A 21,858-nucleotide genomic window follows, 5' to 3' on the forward strand; every position below is an offset into this window, starting at 1 on the left:
GATTCTTCCTTCTTATCCTTTTCAGCCCGAGCTGCCTGACGTCACATCACCAATCGCCGAGTGCGATTGAATCACCCCATCGTTCCTCAACCACTCACAAAGCTCGGTGCATGGTTTCCTTTTACACACATCATTGAGGCGGAGCCTAGTCCTTCATCGAGAAGGGTCGCGTGACGTCGGTTATAGGAGGGGCAGGGTTTAGTCCTCTTGAGCAGCTGTGCAGTTTTTGCTAGCCCTGCCGGTGTTGTGGGTGAATTTAGCATTTGTGGCATGGCTTTTTGATGAATATAAAAACGAAGGGCAAAATTACAAGAGGCCTGTACACATCGGGGAATTATTAACCATAAGCCCTAGCTCAATAACACAACTCCACTCCTCCGTGTGGAGACATGAACGCTCTTACCTGGACAGTCGGCCTAACTTAATTTACATCGAGGTGGGTTCTTCTTTTTCGCGACACTCGGAGCATGCTAATCTACACATTCTGAACTTCATTAAGGTATTTCATTTGTAGCCCAAAAACATAACAATATTTACATATGTCATAGCTACTGTACATTATATTATGATTATGTATACATATATACCTATATCAACTACAATGATATCAATTCAATAGCACAAGCTGTGCATGATCAAACTGACCATGAGTAGTGCAAATTGCAGGTGAATGATTCCCGCAAGTGTTTGTGTCATTCCATACCTGGTGGCTTACTGTTGCTAAAGGTACCATCAGAAGTCTTTAAACAGCATCATGATAATTCAGATCCCATTAAACCCCAACTACCATCCCTTCCGAAAGAGACGATTTCGAACTTTTCATGGTACTTAGGTTTAAACAAGACAAAATCATCCAGTGAACGATCATCTTCACATATTGCACCCAGATTGTGGAATTGTAGTCGTATCATCACTGAACAGATTCCAAAGTTGATTGAAAACATATCTTTTTAATATTACATACTCAATGTGGATTATTTATTTATTTTCTGTAAACTTTTTTTTCATATTAATATCCAAAATAATATGATCAAATGCTGAGCTCCAATGGATTACACAAACTGCTGAGGATCCCGGCAGGTTTGAGCCAAGCAGGTTTGTTCCGGTACTTATTAAAATAAATGTATGGTCTTGTGTGTACTGCAGATGTGAGATCGATGTGAACGAGTGTGTGGTGGTTGACACTTGCAAAAATGGAGGGACATGCCACAACACTTATGGCAACTTCTCCTGCAACTGCACACGTGGATACGAGGGCAGAATTTGCTCTGAAGTTCCGGTCAAACAACAAACGTCTACGTGGGATAAGCCCCTAGGCCCTGAAAATATTGGCCTGTTCACATCTCTGCTGTTGGTCTGTTTCGTGGTCGTCTTACTTTTATATTTCCGTCGTCGCATTTGCCGTTGTCGTCAAGGGAACAAGGACCCGACATTGATGAAGACTGACATAGCGGCCTCATTCCCGCTAACACCTAAACCTTGTGGCTTACCAGCCAACGGCCGACCTAATTCACATGAGAGAACAGGTACGGCCTACAACCCGCCTCAGGTACCGGTAAGGCCCATGGCGTACACACCCAGCATGGGGGGAGAACCCCGCGAACACCACAAACGCAGCGCAGCCGAGGGAGCGCAGTCCTCCACAAATGACTTTGGTCTTGATGGACCACATTTGGGACAACGTGTGGTCGCTGTGTGCAGTGTAGCTCCACACTTCCTTCCTCAAGCTGCCTCCAACTCCTCGTTTAACGTGGACTACACCCACAAGACTGCATGGGAGCATGAAAGGGCTGGTGAGTGAGTGATTAACTAGAGATGGATTGATTGCAAGTATTTGAGCAACAAATGTTTCATTCATTGGTTACACCTAACGTGCCAAGTTTAATGGTGCAGTTTCCGTATCCCTGCTGCTTCACACAACTGAGCATTTCCTTTCTTTGCAAAATCTCTCATGGAAATCCATTTTATACCACCAATGGTGGGGGTTTGGGAGAGGAATTGTTCGTAGCAAGCTGATGATACCGGAAGGCAGAAACGTACATCTGTGCTTGGGTCACTCCTCTTATCTAGCTTTCTGTGCTGATGTAAGCAAGTAGCTTTTAAAAGGGCAACGATTGCCACTGCAGACATGCGTCTTCAGGGTGGAGGCAACACACGACATGCCGTTTACCCATTGGGTAACACGCACAGGTCTGTGTAATGTAATATATATATATACATATATATATACGTAGCAACTCTCTCGATCCAGGGCTTGACAACCGTCTCCAATGTCTGGATGTAGGCTGCCGCATTGACCCTAAAACCTTGCGGGAAAAAGTGAGGAGGCATGACATGGCCCTCATTGCTCACGACCCCAAAGACCATCACAGACGATGGGAATTTGGTGTGCATAACAGTGGGAACTTCAGTGGGGCTGGCGCAGAGCCATCTGTCATTCCTCCTGTTTACCTTTTGATCTTGGACAAAGTTTTTCTCATCTGAGAAGAACCAGAGCATGTCGGGCTCCTCGGGGTGCTTGAGTTTGTTCAGCAAGCCTTTCGCCCGGATCACACGGTTCTTCCGGGTCTTATCGGATATGAACTGCCCTCTTTTCATAACATAGGATTTGTACCTGATGTCTTCGTGCACCACACGTCTGATGGTTGACTCCGAAACATTGAGCTGATTGGCAATGGCCCTCATTGACTTGATGGGGTTCTCGTTGATGATGCCCTGGACTTGCTGGACAAACTCGACGTTTCTGACAATATCTGACCGTCGAGAATGTTTTTTTAATTTTTGCCACAGAGGAAACATCCCCGGCAGAGGCCAGGAGCTCTTTTCTGATCTTAAACACGAAGGATCTGGCGACATTTAAGAAGGATGCAATCTCAGAATCTCTGTGGTTGGCGGCTAAGGCGACGAGAACGGCATGCCTTTTCATCGTCTGTGTTACATTCGAAGCTTCCATGTTGGGGCTGAAAAAAGAGAGGATATTTAATTTAAGTTTGGGCCACTTATGTTTCTTAAAAGTTTTGTTCTCAAATAGCTGACGCACCCTGTATATATACCGAGAGCCCTGGTGTTGGGCTAGCGGCTAGGGTGCCAGCTTAGGATCCTAGGATCCTGGGTTCGAATCCCAGTCGATCGCTGAATTAACGCCAGGGGGGTTGACTCAGCCTGTCATCCTTCCGAGGTCGGCAAATTGAGTACCAGTTCACTGGTAATTCCCTGTTTGTCGTAAAAAAAGAAAAGAAAAAAAAAAAAGGCGACAAAAAGGTTTGGCGGCAGGAAGGGCATCCGGCTGTAAAACATTGCTTCAAAAAAGGGGACCAAAAAAACAATAACAACCACGGTCCCCGAAAAAGGCCAAGCCCCGCTTGCGGGGAAAAATGGCCTCTAAAGGTGGTTACCCTGTATATATACAGTCACGTGAAAAAGTAAGCACACCCCATGTAAAGTTTTGACTTTTTCAACATATTTCAACATACAGCTATTTGATCTTCATTTCAACAATATTGATAGATAAAGGTGATATAATATAACAAATATCATGAAACTTTTACATTTTGTTGTCCATTGTATAATTTAAATAAACATAAATGCAAATTTTGCATGTGGAATAAGTAAGTACACCCTTGGCTCTAATAGGTGGTATTGCCCGCTTTGGCAGAAGCAACCTCAAGTGGGCGTTTCTTATAACTGTCTACCAGTCTCTGACATCGACTGGGAGAAATTTTTGCCCACTCCTCCATGCAGAATTATTTCAACTGTGCGATGTTTGAGGGGTTTCTTGCATGTACAGCTCGTTTCAAATCCCCCCACAACATCTCGATGGGATTTAGATCCGGGCTTTGACTTGGCCATTCCACAACCCTCCATTTCTTTCTTTTCAGCCATTCCTTGGTGGATTTACTGGTATGTTTAGAGTCATTGTCATGTTGCAAGGTCCACCTTCGGTTGAGCTTCAACTTTCCGACAGATGGCCTCACATTATCCTCAAGCACCCTCTGGTACAATGAAGAATTCATAGTGGATTCTATGATGGTGAGCTGCCCAGGCCCTGATGCAGCAAAGCTGCCCCAAACCATAATATTTCCACCACCATGCTTTACAGTTGGTATCAGGTTCTTGTGGTCAAATGCTGTCTTTGGTTTTCGCCAAACATGTCTTCTGGTACTGTGGCCAAATAGCTCTACCTTTGACTCAGCTGTCCAGAGCACATTGTTCCAGAAGTGCTGGTCTTTGCCTAGGTGTTCATTGGCAAACTTTAGTCTTGCCCTGATGTTCTTTCTGGACAGCAAAGGTTTCCTCCTGGCACACCTCCCATGTAGATCAAATTTGTGCAGCCTCTTTCTAATGGTAGACTCGTGCACTTTGACATCAACATTGGCAAGAGCTACCTGTAGGTCCCGTGATGACATTCTGGGGTTCTTAGAGACTTCTTTCATCATCTTGCGGACTGCTCTCGGGCTGAACTTCCTGGGGCCGCCTGGCCTGAACAAGTTGGCAGTTGTTTGGAATCTTCTCCACTTGTAGATGATCTTCCGGACAGTCGAATGATTGATTTCAAATTGTTTGGAGATCTTTTTAAATCTCTTCCCAGACTCGTAGGCATGTATACCCTTCTTTCTGAAGGCCTCAGAGAGCTCTTTTGATCTAGGCATGGTGACGCCACACACTTCAACAACAAAGAGCAAACCAAACTAAATGCCTGAGATCGTTTCGTTTAATCGTTTAAATAAGACAGGTTCCTCCAAGATCCTCTCTAACGATGTTCTCATCATGTGCACCTGAGCTGGTGCACCTGATTCTAATTTTAGGTATTTGAAGTAGTTATAAATGTCGGGTGTACTTACTTTTTCCACATGCGAAATTTGCATTTATGATTATTTAAATTATACAATGGACTACAAAATGTAAATGTTTCATGATATTTGTTATATTATATCACCTTTATCTATCAATATTGTTGAAATGAAGATCAAATAGCTGTATGTTGAAATATGTTGAAAAAGTCAAAACTTTACATGGGGTGTACTTACTTTTTCACGTGACTGTATATATATATATACATATACAGTGCATTCAGAAAGTATTCAGACCCCTTCACTTTTTTCACATTTTGTTATGTTGCAGCCTTATGCTGAAATCGTTTAAATTCATTTTTTCCCTCATCAATTCACACTGAATACCCCATAATGACAAAGAGAAAACAGGATTTTAGAAAGTTTTACAAATGTATTAAAAATAAAAAGCTGACCTATCACATTTACATAAGTATTCAGACCCTTTGCTATGACACTTGAAATTTAGCTCAGGTGCCTCCCATTTATCTTGATCATCTTTAAGATGTTTCTACACCTTGATTGGAGTCCACCTGTGGTAAGTTCAATTGATTGGACATGATTTGGAAAGGCACACACCTATCTATCTATATAAGGTCTCACAGCTGACAATGCATATCAGAGCAAAAACCAAGCCATGAGGTCGAAGGAACTGCATGCAGAGCTCAGAGACAGGATTGTGTCGAGGCACAGATCTGGAGAAGCCTACAAAAAATATCTGCTGCATTGAAGGTTCCCAAGAGCACAGTGGCCTCCATAATTCTTAAATGGAAGAAGTTTGGAACAACCAGGACCCTTCCTGGAGCTGGCCGCCCGGCCACAATGAGCAATCGGGGGAGAAGGGCCTTGGTAAGAGAGGTGACCAAGAACCCGATGGTCACTCTGGCTGAGCTCCAGAGATCCTGTGTGGAGATGGGACAAACTTCCAGAAGGACAACCATCACTGCAACACTCCACCGATCTGGGCTTTATGGCAGAGTGGCCAGACGGAAGCCAAACAGTTCAATCTCGGTTTCATCAGACCACAGAATCTTGTTTCCCACAGTCTGAGAGTCCTTTTGGTGCTTTTTTGCAAACTCCAGCAGGGTTTCATGTGTCTTTCACTGAGGAGAGGCTTCCGTCTGGCCACTCTACCATAAAGCCCAGATCGGTGGAGTGTTGCAGTGATGGTTGTCCTTCTGGAAGTTTGTCCCATCTCCACACAGGATCTCTGGAGCTCAGCCAGAGTGACCATCGGGTTCTTGGTCACCTCTCTTACCAAGGCCCTTCTCCACCGATTGCTCATTGTGGCCGGGCGGCCAGCTCCAGGAAGAGTCCTGGTTGTTCCAAACTTCTTCCATTTAAGAATTATGGAGGCCACTGTGCTCTTGGGAACCTTCAATGCAGCAGAAATTTTTTGTAGGCTTCTCCAGATCTGTGTCTCGACACAATCCTGTCTCTGAGCTCTGCAGGCAGTTCCTTCGACCTCATGGCTTGGTTTTTCCTCTGATATGCATTGTCAGCTGTGAGACCTTATATAGACAGGTGTGTGCCTGTCCAAATCATGTCCAATCAATTGAATTTACCATAGGTGGACTCCAATCAAGGTGTAGAAACATCTCAAACTTGATCAAGAGAAATGGGAGGCACCTGAGATAAATTTCAAGTGTCATAGCAAAGGGTCTGAATACTTATGTAAATGTGATATTTCAGTTTTTTATTTTCAATAAATTTGCAAAACTTTCTAGAATCCTGTTTCCTCTTTGTCATTTTGGGGTATTGAGTGTAGATTGATGAGGGAAAAAATGAATTTAAACGATTTCAGCAAAAGGCTGCAACATAACAAAATGTGAAAGAAGTGAATGGGTCTGAATACCTTCTGAATGCACTGTATATATATACAGACACATATACACAGGTTTTTCTCTCTTCTCTCCAGTGTCTTCGGGTTTAAGGAGTTTGTGCCTGTATTTCTTCTGTGGCAAGGAGAGTCGGCATCAATATATTTTACTCCATAAAAGTTCGTTTCATTTGAAAGCATAAAAGTGGGCCGGCAGGATGGGGCCTAGAGGTACGCACACTCAAATCTCATCTGTTTCGCCTGATTTTGAATCCTGACCCAGCTATAAACTGTCATCCCGGTGTTTGGTGGGCAGGATGATTCATCATTGTGTGTGCTGTCGCTCCGATGGAAATTAATCGGGCATCTCGTCTGCCAGGATTCGTTGATGGGCGGCGTTAAAGATCCCACGGTGTCTTTCATGAAGCGTAGACAATCTATTGCCGGCACCATGGCCAAATTACAAATTGCTGCCCTAACCAGCAGAGGGCACTGTTTTAGTGGCACAGCTGCCAACACCCCTAGCGGCACCCCGAGCAAATGATGCCAACCGAAGACAGCCATGCACTGCATACAAAAGAAGAAGACATAACATAAACATGCATGAAGACATTCATAAACACATCAAACTCTTCCTAATCGAAGAAACAAACTTTTGTCTTTTAGTTATTAAGACAACACAACATTTATTGAGGTTTTGCAATCTCAGTAAAGTTTTGGCTTCTTATGTTGTGTTTTTGTTGTTGTTCACTTATTAAGCCCATTGCATAATTTTTCTTGCACTATTTCGTTTCACACTGACTTCATGAAATGCGTTACTGTGCCTCTTTTTAGCGATTGAACTGTTAATCGAAAATGCAAATGTTGTGACAGCTAGCTGTCGTGTTAACATCAGGTGGTTTTATCATTCTCTCTCTCTCTCTCTCTCTCTCTCTCTCTCTCTCTCTCTCTCTCTCTCTCTCTCTCTCTCTCTCTCTCTCTCTCTCTCTCTCTCTCTCTCTCTCTCTCTCTTGTGAGCAGTTTGTTCCGATTCCATCACGACGCAGGAAACATCGGTGTGAGCTTTTAGAGAACTGTTTGTAACGGGAGTGTGACGTGTGGTTGTGCAGTAAGGCGCGGTACAGTACCGCCACGTTCACTGCACCAGGCCGAGGGACACGATGCACGCGACACCGCAGCCGAGCAACAGTCTTTGAGTTCCTGCCAATCTGACGCATGCGACGACAATGGTGTGCTGGTTACACGCTTCGCAACTTCGCATTGCCCACCGAGCCATGTGCATGGCCATGCAACACACTTCTTATTGTGCAATCACACTGTTGTCTGTGAAATCACACTGCTTTGTCTGTGAAATCATGCTACTTTGTCTGTGAAATAACACTGCTTTGTCTGTGAAATCACACTGCTTTGTCTGTGAAATCATACTGATTTGTCTGTGCAATCACACTGATTTGTCTGTGAAATCACTGCTTTGTCTGTGAAATCACACTGCTCTGTGCGTGAAATCACACTGCTTTGTCTGTGAAATCATACTGATTTGTCTGTGCAATCACACTGATTTGTCTGTGAAATCACTGCTTTGTCTGTGAAATCATACTGATTTGTCTGTGCAATCACACTGATTTGTCTGTGAAATCACACTGCTTTGTCTGTGAAATCATACTGATTTGTCTGTGCAATCACACTGCTCTGTGCGTGAAATCACACTGCTTTTGCTGTGCATGACTGCTTTTTCTCATAGACAACGAGCCTATCAAGTAATTGGACGAGGTTAAACACCTATACAAATCAGTCGCAAATTGAATGTCTTGTCGCAAATGAAAATAATGTGGGGCAATAATTTTGTCTCATTTGTGCGTCGAGCAAACCGTTGAACCAATTGGATGCGATGCCATGCTGTAGTCGTGGTCACATCTGATAGTGCGTGACTGACCCAAATGTGTTCGAAAGGCCAGGTTTTGAATCCTTCGGTCACGTTTGGATCGGAAACGTCATTTAATTACCATTTCAGAAAAAAAAAATCAGGCTCATTAAATTGTATTTCTAGAGGTTCTTTTATTTTATTTTTACATTTTAAATTTTAGGAACAAAGCTCATGGCAGATTATTCAGGAAGAACATTTTTTAAAGGAATTTTTAGAGGCCTAATCACAAGGCTGTCCAGGAAAACAATTAAGGGTTAACGTACACCTATACCTACCCGAGAAACGACTTAAAACAATTTGTGCAATAACATTTTCATCCCTTGAATGTTGTTACGTAAATGGTTCAATTGTACATTTCTAAAATCTTTCCAAAATCAGAAAGATTGTAAATTTCCAAATTTTCCCCCAAAAAAGTATTTTGTTGGTTTTCTTGAAATTGATGAGTTCTATAAACCGTTGGTTGATATACTAAGAGACAAAGTAATTCTGCTTTCTCACTAACCGCTTTGATTTTCCAAGGAGCATTGACAGCACACGGTTGCGCTTTTCACATGCACCACCTGGGTGACTAAGCTTCCTGCTTCTTAACATCACTAACATATTTCCTTCTCTCCTTCCAATGCTTCTCAAGCCTCTTTGCTGACTGTCATTCACCTCGTGGACTCCATGCTTGATGTGATTGAAAAGCAAGGTACCCAAAGCTCTCATCGACGGTTTTCACATCGGGGTGCATTTATTATGTGCTTGTACGTCTTCTGTGTGTGCTCGGTCAACGTGGTCCCCCTGAGATGTGGCAGGGGACGTGGCCAGAAAATTCAAATTTGTCCACCAACAATTAGCATCCAAGGCTCGAGTCGTTCGACAATTTGAGCTTTCCTCGACACATGATCACGGATCCTTTATTTATAACGATACTGGTGAGGACCTTAGTATTAAGTTCAGATCCTTGTAAATATAGTTGTGCAAGCCCATTGTATAGTTTACCATTGCATAGAGCACGGTTAAGATGGATTATCATCGGCCTATCACTCTTTGTCTATTGCGCTTCAGAGCTATTTTAAAATGTACACTATCTCGAAGATATGCAATTTATTGTCAACTCCTTTTTGCAATCTGCTCGTTGCTGTGGCCTTACGATTAGCCTCAAGAACATCGAGAATATGTTTCAGCCCAGACTAGAAGGTGGATATACCGTCCCATTCGGCGGATTGAGAAAATTTACCCTCGATAACGCGCCACTCAAAGTTGTAGATAAGTTCTGCTACCTTGGAGGTGGCTTCTCTCAAAATGCAATGATTGATGATGAAGTAACATCAAGTTGGAAGATCGACAGATCTCCTTTGGCATGAACGTGGTATTCACCTGGATAACAAGATCAGTGTTTATCGTGTCATTGTCTTATCGACACTCCTGTACGGATGTGAATCATGGACAATGTATCGTCGCCATATCAACCGCCTTGATCAATTCCACATGCGATACTTTCGCAAGATTCTTGGCATCACCTGGCAAGACAGAATACCTAACACCTCAATCCTCGACCGTTATCATATCCAAGGATTTGAGTATTTCTTCATGTAAGCCCAGCTGTGCTGGTCAGGACACCTCACACGCATGGAAGACCATAGAATCCCAAGAGTGCTTTTCTATGGACAACTAAAATTTGGTAAACGGTCATGTGGTGGACAAAGAAAGCACTATAAGGACGTCCTTAAGTCTGCACTCAAGTCTTGTGCCATACCAGTTGTCACCTGGGAACATCAGGCTACAAACAGGTCAGCTTGGCGTAACATTTGCCGTGAAGGCCTGGACCACTTTGAATGTGGCCAATGTGGGAGACTTGATATTGAGAGACAGCGGAGGCAAGAAAGGAAAACCTGCCAACATCCATCTCCACAAGGACCAGTCTATACCTGTGATGATTGTGGTAGACGCTGTGGGTCCCGCATTGGACTATACTGCCATTGCACAACGCACAATGCTCCGTGAGCATGTCAACGAAGGGAAGAGATTCTTCGAAAACGACGACTAACACCATCATCATAGTTTACGTGTCCTAGAGCACGGTTAAGTTTGTTTATCATCGGCCTATCACATTTTGTCTATTGCGTTTCAGACTTATTTTAAACTGTACACTATCTGTGAATGGTTAGGCCTATCCAGCACAGTTAGTACAGGAATGCCAAAGCCATATTCCAGGTATCAACTGCAGCAGGTTTCACCTGAGCACACTGGTCACACGTCATTCATCATGGCCAAGCCACTTGTGTGTTGTTCTTTCATTGTGAATCGCCTGTCAGTCTTACTCCCACAATGAAACACCTTTCTGCCATCTCACGTGAGATATGTATTTCTAAGCAAGACTGTGAGGACAATTGACACACTTGGGTGTAAAGATCAGGATTCACCTTTATGGGGCCTCACAAACAGAGGTTGACAGTTCTTCCTTTCCTTGCCATTTCTTTTTCCATCGCATGGTCACTTTTCTGGAAGGCCTGAACTTCTGAAAGAATATCTGCATTTTTTGCAGCAAGGTTTGAAGTTTCTTCCTGAGGACCATCCTAGGTGGTCTCATCTCGCTTCTGCCTCATGTTCCTCCTCAGCAGCCATCACCAAGTCCATGTCTATCTTCTCTAGTACCTCGGAGAGGGTGACATTGTGTTGCAAGGCATTCTCAGCTGCAAAAAATAGCTCCTCGATGACATAAAATGTTGCTTTAAATGAGAGCATCAGGATGGCTGATCCATCTTGTTTCACAGAGGGTTTCGGAGCTTCATCCAAATGCTCATGAGCTCCTGGCCTTCATCAACATCTTATTGAGGGGCCGAGACTAGTTCTGCCTTTTTGCGGAAATGGAAATGCAATTAACAGCTGTCATTATATTTCACATCATTGATTCAGTGCAGTTATGGATAACAGTCAGATCTATAAAGCGAGCCTGACAGTGGGCGTAGACTGCCTCGGGATCGATTTCCTGAATCCTGGCCTGGACACCTTTGTGTTGTCTGCACCATCATAGCTTTGGGGTCTCATCTCCATGCTGTTCTATATTCATGTGGATTCTTCCAAATTATCAGTTACAACTTCCCCTGTTGTTAAATCAACCTCCTTAAAGCTAAAACAATTGCTCTTGAACAAGTATTTTGTTGGCGTTTAGTCGATTTTTTTTTTTTGATTTTTTTTGTATACTGAATCGAGGCTCGTGAAAGAGCTAACATTTATTTCACAAACAAATCATCCAGACAAACAAAATATACAAAAGAGGGAGCGGAAGCCAAGATGGGGAGAGAAGGGGAAGCACACAACCACAACATTTGAGAGCAGGGAGAAGTGTGGGAGGGAGAGGGCTTGGGGGCAGGAGGCGTGGGAAGGGGAGGGGGGGGGGGGGGAGAGGTATAAAACACATGGGGACCGAAATTAGCGGGGGGTAGAAAAGATCAAGGTTTTGGATGGGGGAGGATAAGAGATGGTGGTGAACAGCTGTTTTAAAGACCTGGAGGGTAGAGTGGGATTGAAGAGAGTGAGGGAGTTTGTTCCAGAGGCGGGAGAAAAGAGGAATGAAGGAGTGAAGGTGAGCAGAAAGTCTTGATTTTGGCAGTTTAACCATAAGAGGGTTGCAGGCAGATCTTGTGCGACCTGTAGGAATATTTGGGGGACAGAGCCCAGAGAGGGCTGGGGGGGCAAGGCCAGAGAGGAGTCGGTAGAAGACGGAAAGACCACCAACCTGCCTGCGGTGAGTGAGTGAAAGGCCCTTGGAGTTAGCTTCATCGCGGGAGATTCCAATGATTCTGAACGCTTTGGTTTCAACAGCGTGAAGACGGGCTAGGTGTGAGGCAGGAGCACCAGACCAGAGGGGAGAGCAGTATGCCATAGAGCTGCGGATGAAAGCCTTGTATGTGGTGAGGAGCTCAGGTGTGTCAAGGAAGGACTTCACACGACGGAGGATGCCCAGTCGGCGACTGGCTTTGGAGGCCAGATTTGAAATGTGGTTTTCCTAGGAAAGATCATGGCAAATAGTGAGACCCAAAAGCTTGAGTGACAGAACTTCTTGGAGAGGATTATTCAGAAAGTGGATGGGAGGGTTTTCCAGTCGGTCTTTTCGGAGAGACATCGTAAGAGTGTGAGATTTATCAGGATTGAAAGACATGTTCCATTTGTTTGCCCAGTCTGTGATTTTGTCCAGGTCTGCAGAGAGTGAGGAGGCTGCAGTCTGCCAATCTGAGGGATGAGGAATGGAGTGACAGAGAGTAGAGTCGTCAGCAAAGAGATAGAGAGGATTTTCAAGAGAGTCAGAGAGATCATTGATGAAGACCAGGAAAAGCACAGGTCCCAGAACACTACCTTGGGGAACTCCAGCCTGAACAGGAAGAGGAGATGAGAGAAACCCATTCAGGGCCACACGTTGACTACGACCAGAGAGGAAGTCCGCCAGCCATGCGTGGAGATTTCCATGGATACCAAAGGAGGAGAGTTTGGTGAGCAGAGCAGGGTGCCAGACCGTATCGAAGGCACGTGAAATGTCAAGGGAGACAGCTCTAATTTCCTGTTTGGTGTTGAGGACCTCCATCCATTGTTGAGAAAGCAGAAGCAGCCTGTCCAGAGTAGAGTGACCAGGTCTGAAACCAAATTGATGATCAGAGATCAAGCCATTGGAGAAGAGGAAAGATTTCATATCTGAAGCAATGAATAAAAGTCTCACATAAATGACAATTTGTTGAATATAGTCAAAGAACCTGTTGTTCCATCCATCCAGCACAGGAATCTACCGCAATCCTTCACAATTGAATCTCTTGATTTGTTTGCAACTGAGTTCAATTCGCTCATCCTGAATCTGTAGACAGATGGTTAGTAGTGCCTGGGTGTTCTCCAGGTGATCTTTTCACAGTCACTTGAGGCTAATCGTTCTCCAGGTGATCTTTTAGTACAGAGTCAACATCCACATGAAACTTGGTTAGCGTCGTGAAGTTATTCCCCTCAACCGTATGTTTTTCCTGCCACAAAGAATGATCACATCAAGAATGCTCTTCGTTATCCAGCAATTCCATCCAACACGCGTTGTGAAGGCGGATACAAGACAGAAACAAAGTTGTCAGCTCTGGCCACACAGTCCAAATGTTGACTTAATTAATGTGTTTCTTGATCAGATTGTCTCAAGATTTTCCAATCCAACATTGATTCGGAAGCAAAAGCTATTATTCCACCAAGGATCATACAACAGCAGCAATGGTAAAATCCATTCTTGGATGCAGAACATCTCGATAACAGATATTCCTTCAGCTTGGTTGAGTTAAACCTTCCATTCACAACAGCAATCCTGCAAGATGGAAAGTTGGAATTGTTTGGTATAACTAGCGGACACTACCACTCTGAGGGCGGGAGTACCCTTCTCGGCCCAAATAAGGTGGGCAATGTACTGCGGCACATTCTTGGAAATTGCACTTTAGAATTTTTGTAATTTTTTAAAGAAATTTTATTAATCAGTGTATCATACATACTCCATATTACAAGATAAAGGAAGATGTTTTGTAATACCAGCTACCACCAAAGGCGGCGCTGTTTCCACCACATGTCAATTTTGGAGTTTTGCTGACATCCATGTTTGCTCCATCATTATCGGAAGAGACCATTTTCTCAGTAAGAAGACAAATATGTTGCTGATGAGATAAATATCTGCTCAGACAGGAGACAAATGTCAAGTTGTGCAGCCTTAGCTGACTTGACGGTCTTCTTCACAGTCTAGTCTTCCTTGAACATCCAACATATCTTCTTCTGGGTTATCTTGAAGTGATCTTCGTCGAGTTTTCTTTAGATGGATTCATTGTTTCTGAGTACCTTGCCAGTTTTGGAAGATAATGATTCTTGAGTTATGTTGGATCAGGCTTTGTTTACTCTTTTTTTAATGTCCATGGCTGCCACTTTGGAATGCACAATTAAGGATTACTTTGAATACCCCACGCATGATTAAAATGTTAACTATGTTAACAAATATAATTTCGTTCAAAATCTTGGGAGATTGGCAAACTTGTACATTTTTGGAATCATCAGAGCATGGAGAATCCGAAAATCAATGTTGGCATTTGCACAGACACCTGCATGTCCGCCATTTTGGATTTTTAAAATGGCCGCCATAAAATACATATTTTGCGCTATCTCGGCTTCTAGTCAACCGAGAAACTTAATTAAACATGCGAATCCTATGTTTTCTGGATCAAGGAATCCAACGGCCTTAAAATAGTGCTCAGGATTATAGAAAAGCAACAAACAAAGGTAATTGAAAACCATTGACTTTATATTTGTGATATAACTATTACATAATACATGATGTTGCAAGTCCTTTGAAGTTATAGGTATGGGTTTATAAAGCAAGAAAGCAGCCTTGTTAGTATCAGATTGAACTATAAGTCCTATACACAGGATCTACTAGGTCTATACCGTTCAGGAATATGCTTTTACAGATCTTCATCACTGTCCTGAGTGTCATTTTCGCAAAGGTGTCTACGCAAATGCCAACATTAATTTTTGGATTCCTCATGCTCTGAATATTCCAAAAATGTATAGTTTTGCTAATCTCCAAAAATTTTGAACGAAAAAAAACAGTGAACCTGACTATACTGGCTTCGTCCACGGTGAACCCCTCTCCCTCCCCATCGCCCCCCACCCCCATAAAATCCTCACAACTATCCGAGGGTGTGCCATTCATTAAGCAAAAAAGAGAATTGACGTCACTCATCTTTGATAAATGTTTGAAATTTTTCACTTTGATTTGGTGTCACCAAGCTATTTCGAGAATGGTTACTTTCTTGGTTTCTTGTGTACTTTGTTGTTTCTTTATTTATATTTAGGAATCATCAGCAGGCAGTAGGATGGCCTTGAGGTACGCACTCTCACCTCCAAGCTGTCTCGCCTGGGTTTCAATCCTGGCCCAGTTTTAAATTGTCATACCAGGCAGGTGATTGTCTTGCAGGCAGGGTGATTCATCAATGCATGTGCCATCCCTCGAATGGACGTAAAACTGGGAACGAAGTGCAAAATGGTCAACTCACCTCCTCCCCAAGTGGGTCGCTATGCCCCTTAGCTGGCCATGAGGATTAGTGATAGTAGTTAAAGATCTAATGGTGTCCTTCCCAAAGAGTATGTGAGCTATCGCCGGAACCATTAAATTACAAATTCCTGTTCTAAGCTGCAGGGGCACTGCATCAGTGGCATGACCGTGCTCCCTGAGCCATTGATGCTATCCACAGGCATGTGCTGCCAAAGACTTTTTTTTCTTTTTCTGTATACTGAATCGAGGCTCGTGAAAGAGCTGACAACCGCGAGGGAAAGACAGTACAGGGGGACCACGAGGGAAAGACAGCACAGGGGGACCACGAGGGAAAGACAGCACAGGGGGACCACGAGGGAAAGACAGCACAGGGGGACCACGAGGGAAAGACAGCACAGGGGGACTGCGAGGGAAAGACAGCACAGGGGGACCACGAGGGAAAGACAGAGGGAAAAGAAGAAGAATCATCATCATCAGCAATTATTACCAACACAAGACACGTGGGTGTTCTCAGAAAGGAGCTGCTATATGGGTACAAGTAAAAAGATAACAAGATTGATAGTCTAGAATTCTAGATAGTCTAATAATGGCGTAGCCGTGCTTGGATCTGCTGAGTGGACAATCTGCTGTCCCCCTGCCATGTGACCATATCCTCAGGTCAGATTGGTGGACGTTTGTGAGGGACATATATGCATACATACACCGGACAGACAAACGCTGTTCCAGACGGCATTGCCCTACAGACTATGCTGTAAAAATATGGCTGCTGAACCACGTGACTGATGACGTCATTAAAAAAATTCTCGACCAATTTATCTATAGATCACGCTGAAGAAATTTCACACTGATCGGATCAAGCGTTCTACTTGTCTATTTATGATGTCATAATGAAGGCACCTATTTCATCTTCATTAGCTTCGATTATTCCCCATGGGGAGTAATTTCTAATGAGTCACCTTTCAATTTTTTCCATGGAGCGGTTTCGGAGATATGGAGGTGCAAATTTGTTCGGTTTTTCCAAGATGGCGCCCGTACCACGTGACCTATGACGTCATAATTGTCATAAAATTATACAGGAGGAGGCACTCCTATGGTGAAACTTTTGTGTCAATCGTTTGTTTGTGTTGGACAACGGTTGTACAGAAAACGAATTTTAAAGGGCATAAACCTGAAAAATGCTGGCGGAAGGGACATGCATACATATACATACATGTACATACACCGGACGGACAGACAAACGCTGTTTCAGACGGCATTGCCCTACAGCCTTCCGGCTACAAGGTAAAAATGAAAAGTATGTTATTTATTATGTACATCAAACGTACAGTACACCACAAACCAAGAAAGTAAAGATAACGAATTACTTCATTCACCTCAAAGCAAGAACCTTGGGAACCATCGACCTTGTGTTGGAATATTCCCATCAGCATGTTTTACCTTGTGTGTATATTTATCATTTTTCGATTTTAACCCAAGGACCAAATTCGCTAAAGTTTATCGTATTTTAAAACATTCAACATGAATGGCAGATTCAGATGAAGTTAATATTTTTAAAGGGGGGAAGGAGGTTCACATGTCCTCCAAACTTTAACAAATTCATCACCAGCACCAAAGGTGTGTAACTTCATTAGAGGAGTGTAAGTGATGTGTAACTTCCTTCCCTTTTCCCCCTGACAAAGGGGTAACGGCCGAAACGTCAGCTTCTCCTTGCCTCCCATGGCGGTTATCCTACCTCAATCAAAATCCTGTTCATTTCATCCATTGGTGTACCTGTCCTGCTCCGACGCACATCGACATGAGCCTTCATGAGCAAAACTAGCTCTTCATTCATTAGATGTTTCTGGACATTTTTCCTGGAGATAAACATTTAAAAGATTTATTAAACAAATAACCAATTGTGTAAATTTTGATTTTTTTGTTATTTTTTATTCCAAATTTCAAATTTTCCAATTTTTTCAAAGTTTTTTTCAAAGATTTTCGTAGAGTCCAAATTTTCCGCCACCCCTCTTCCACAACTAGGTATGGGAACTCATTTCGTCATGATAGTAGATAGTTGTACACCGCACCTTTCCTATGCCATCTCCAGGCATTGCAAATCGTCATTTCCGGGCACCGAAGGGAGCTTGGCAGTGACGCACGCTGAAAGGGAGTACTCAGTTTTCACTCTGGTTGTTTGTTTGTTTTCTTGCTTTCTTGTTTGTTTTCTTGTTTTCTTGCTTTCTTTCTTGTTTGTTTGGTTGTCCGGGTGATATCTCAGCCATCCTTTGAGCTAGGAAGCTGAAATTTTGGCACAATAGTGAGAAAGTGCTTTGTCAAAAACGCTATTTTTTGTTTTTTGATTAATCAATAAATTGAGGAGTTATTTAATTATTAGCGATTAATTAAGTACTTATTTAATTAATCAAATTTCCTTTCTCTTCTGACCATTAACTCAGGCACCTTTTGAGTTAGGAAGCTGTTATTTGGACATGCCAATGACCAGGTGATTTGGCTGCAAAGGCTATTTTTGATTTATTAATTAATCAATTAATCGATTAAGTAATTTAATGATTTGATTAATGACAAAAAATTTTTTTTTTTTTTTAAAGTTACAGATTCTGATGAAATAGTGGTAGTTTATGTGTTCTCTGACCAAATTGATTAATAATTTAATTTTTTAATGATTATTATTTATTTATTTTCATTATTAATCATTTATTTATTTTCTTTCTCATTTGGCCAATATCTCAGGCACCTTTTGAGCTCGGAAGCTAATATTTGGACATGAGTGACCAAGTGATGTGGCTATCAAGGATATTTTTGATTTATTGATCAATCAATTAATCGATTAATTATTTAATTATTCGATTAATTACTAAAAAATTTTTTTTTTTCAGTTACAGATTCTGATGAAATGGTGGTGGTTTCTGTGTTCTGTGACCGAATTGATTAATAATTTAATTTTTTAATGATTATTATTTATTTATTTTCATTATTAATCATTTATTTATTTTCTTTCTCATTTGGCCAATATCTCAGGCACCTTTTGAGCTGGGAAGCTAATATTTGGACATGACAAATGTCCAAGTGATGTGGCTATCAAGGATATTTTTGATTTATTGATTAATCATTTCATCTATTAATTATTTATTGATTAATCGATTAATTATTTATTGAGTAATCAATTAATTATTAAATTTTTTATAAATGACTTATTTAATTAAATTTCTAAAAGATACATCTTCGGATGAAGCACTGGTGGTTTAGTTATGCTATTAGCCAATTGATTATGAAAATATTTTGTGATAATCTTTTATTGATTTTAATTATACAATTAATCAATCAATTAGTGTGCACCTCTCCCTCCCAATGCAGCCTCAATGAGTTGCACTGCGGTATTGCCGGGCGCCGGAGGCGCCCCGGCAATGCCGCGCTGTAGGATATTTAATTATTTGGCATGGGGGCGGTGTACTTTGAATGTATGTGTACTTGTTTTGTATTTTTATTTATTTCCAATGTGTGATATTTGTGCATTTGGTGTAAATATAAATTTATTGGGAAAAAAGGAATTTACTGCAATTTGCAACAGTTTGCTTGATATTTTGTTGTTGTTGTTGTTGTTGTTGTTTTTGTACATGAGGTTGGGGATGCTCCCAAAATGAAAGCAGTAATTACAAGTAGCTCTGTTAGAATTCTTGATAAAGTCTAACAATATCCATGATTTATAAACGGTGTGTGGAATGGAATCCTCATTTGGTACGGGATTAAAATGGAGTGTACGCACGCAGAATACAATGTTCACATTGCTGATATGACGTAACCATTGTGTGTCTCCCCAACGTTTGCCTTTTCCCATCATTCCATCGCTTCCTGTCATCAGTTACCTATTTGGACATGGACAATTCTCTCTGTCGAGGTGACCAAACTTTATGCCATCTTTCCGTGTCTCCTCCGTCCTGCTGCTGCTACCTGCCCCTCCGTGCGCAACCGCGTGCCGTGTACATTGTGTGAACGCGTGCACCTGTGCATTGTTGCCTTAGACTTACCAAAGTGTTTCTCAACTGCACCCCTTTTCTCTATTTTTGTTACTTTAATGATATTCAGGTTTCTTTTGCACACAGTGAGCTCTGCTCTCTCACTCTTCTTCTTTTTTTGCTTGTTTAGTTTTGATCAAGACAAATTGGGAGTAGTAAAGACAACCAAAAAACAAGAAAGAGCAACTCAAACAATGATGAACCTATTCACAGTAATTTATTTTTTAAAAGATTAAAAAAAAAAGTTTTTATTAATTAAAAAGAAAGAAAGAAATACTCTTCTTTTTTGGTTGTTTGTTTAGTTTTGATTTAGACAAATTGGTAGTAAAGACAACAACAAAACAAGCTAGAGCAACTCAAACAACGATGAACCTATTCCCAGTAATTTTATTTTTTTTAAAGGTTTTTTCTTATTTTTTTTTAAATAAAAAAAAGATTTTTTTTTATTTTTTTTTAAATTAAAAAAAGATAAAAATACTCTTCTTTTTTGGTTGTTTGTTTAGTTTTGATTTAGGCAAATTGAGAGTACTAAAGACAAACACAAAACAAGCTAGACACAGTTGAACCAAAACAAGCCTAACTCAAACACAGTTGAACCTATTCCCAGTAATTTATTGAGATTTTTTACATTTTTTAATCAGAAAATACAACAATTGATGAAATAATCTCAATGTGCATTGCCGGTGAAACTTCCGCTCAACTCGCACATTTGTTTTTCAGGTCTTACGTGGGACACATCCGACTGGCTGTCGCCGCCTCTCGAAGAAATTGACGAGTTCGCAGAAGGCGACTACTATCTTGGTGGCTGCGACGTAGACAACGAACTCCCCCTTCCACAAGACAACCTCTACATCGAGGACCGAGAAGTCCTGCAACCGCTGTGTGGAGAGATCGTGCCGAGAAGTCCCGGCTTGAGCGTGCGGAACCGTCCCGGTTTTCACCCGAGCCAGTACCTTCCACCGCACGCTTACCCCTGCGAGCCGGCGGCACGTCGCGTCGCCAGGGACTACGGACCGGCCTTCCAACGCTACGACGACGAATACGCACCGTTGTCTGTCATACCGGGCCTCGGGCAGTCGTCTTGCCACGATTCTGAGCAGGTCGACGAGCCCGATGGGGCCGAGGAGTTTCCGTACGGCGAGAGCACGTCAGGAGGCGTGATCACTCGCCATCACACGCAGGTGTAAGAGGCGATGACTGATGACTGAGGACTGAAGATGCTTGAATCGTCAGCAAAAAGGAGCACACATTCGCTCGAGGACACTAGTCGAGCAGCTGTGATGTGTTTATTTTTTTAAACTCTCAAATCGTTTTATTTGCTGATGGCCTCCCTTTATATTGAAAACCACACGGGCAAATTCTTTTATTTTATATCTCTCAAGTCGCAGCTTGGATTGCCTGGGTTACATTTCCAGTTCCTTTGTATAGTTTCCCTTCTCGCCATGTGTATGTGCTGTAAGATGTTGTTTTTTAAACGTTACAATTGCACCTGCTTTTAAAATTACACTTTTTTAACCTTTAAAAAAAGCAGTTCTCTTTTAATCGCCACCTTAGTGGTGCTCAGAACCCTAGGAGCAGTTGGGGTGGTTGTAAAGCGGATTATGTACTCTAGTCCTGGTGCTAACTAATCTGGCCTTTTTTTTCGTCTTCCACTTGCAGGATTAATAATGCGCCATCAGGTAAGTTTTCAATAATCGATGCCATACCTTCTAGGGGAGATTAAGCGGAACACAGACAAAACACAAGCCCGGTTTGTTAAGAAGGTAAAAAGGTCTTACCTTTTATTATTTAGTGCTTGAGTGAAATAAACAGATTATTTAACAATGCCACTAAGTTTGTGTTGATATGACATTCAGAATGAACACACCATCACTAAAATAACACTTTGCTTTCATATGGCGATGGAGAACAAATAAATGGGATGGAACAGGTGCGAATGCAGTCTGTGTTTGTGGTTGAAAAAGCACTTTTGATGCCCAAAAGTCCTTGTGCCCACCATCGAATTTTGAAGTTTGACTACCAAAAAAGAGGGCAAGTCGCCACTATATTTTTCAGTTGGAATTATATATTGCCTGTATAGTGGGGGGGCCAATGTAGCAGATTGAAATGCCCGGTGAAATTGCTTGTTAATTTTTGGACACTGGTTGGGCTGTCTTTAGGGATGATATAAGTTCTAGAAAAAATATGTCTCCAATTGTTTCAAGTTCTTTATGGCGGCCATTTTGGATTTT

At 42.2% G+C, this 21,858-nt stretch overlaps 1 protein-coding gene across 3 annotated transcripts in view; it reads left to right on the top strand.

The window, feature by feature from the left end:
• Positions 1 to 21,559, top strand: part of LOC137413428 (protocadherin Fat 1) — a 372,531-nt gene extending 350,972 nt beyond the window's left edge. Inside the window, exons 26-29 of one of the 3 annotated variants that reach the window (XM_078766238.1) lie at positions 1,147 to 1,793; positions 7,758 to 7,877; positions 9,204 to 9,263; positions 19,474 to 19,746. In XM_078766238.1, coding sequence (XP_078622364.1) covers positions 1,147 to 1,793; positions 7,758 to 7,877; positions 9,204 to 9,263; positions 19,474 to 19,604 — 958 coding nt within the window. In that variant the 3' untranslated portion in view covers positions 19,605 to 19,746. Of the gene's footprint in view, positions 1 to 1,146; positions 1,794 to 7,757; positions 7,878 to 9,203; positions 9,264 to 19,473; positions 19,747 to 20,347 lie in introns of those variants that run through there. The other 2 variants (XM_078766236.1, XM_078766237.1) reach the window with 2 other exon arrangements.
• The last annotated feature ends 299 nt before the right edge of the window (positions 21,560 to 21,858 follow it).

This window comes from Myxine glutinosa, chromosome 12, assembly GCF_964187855.1.
Source record: "Myxine glutinosa chromosome 12, kmMyxGlut1.1, whole genome shotgun sequence".
NCBI lineage: Eukaryota > Metazoa > Chordata > Myxini > Myxiniformes > Myxinidae > Myxine > Myxine glutinosa.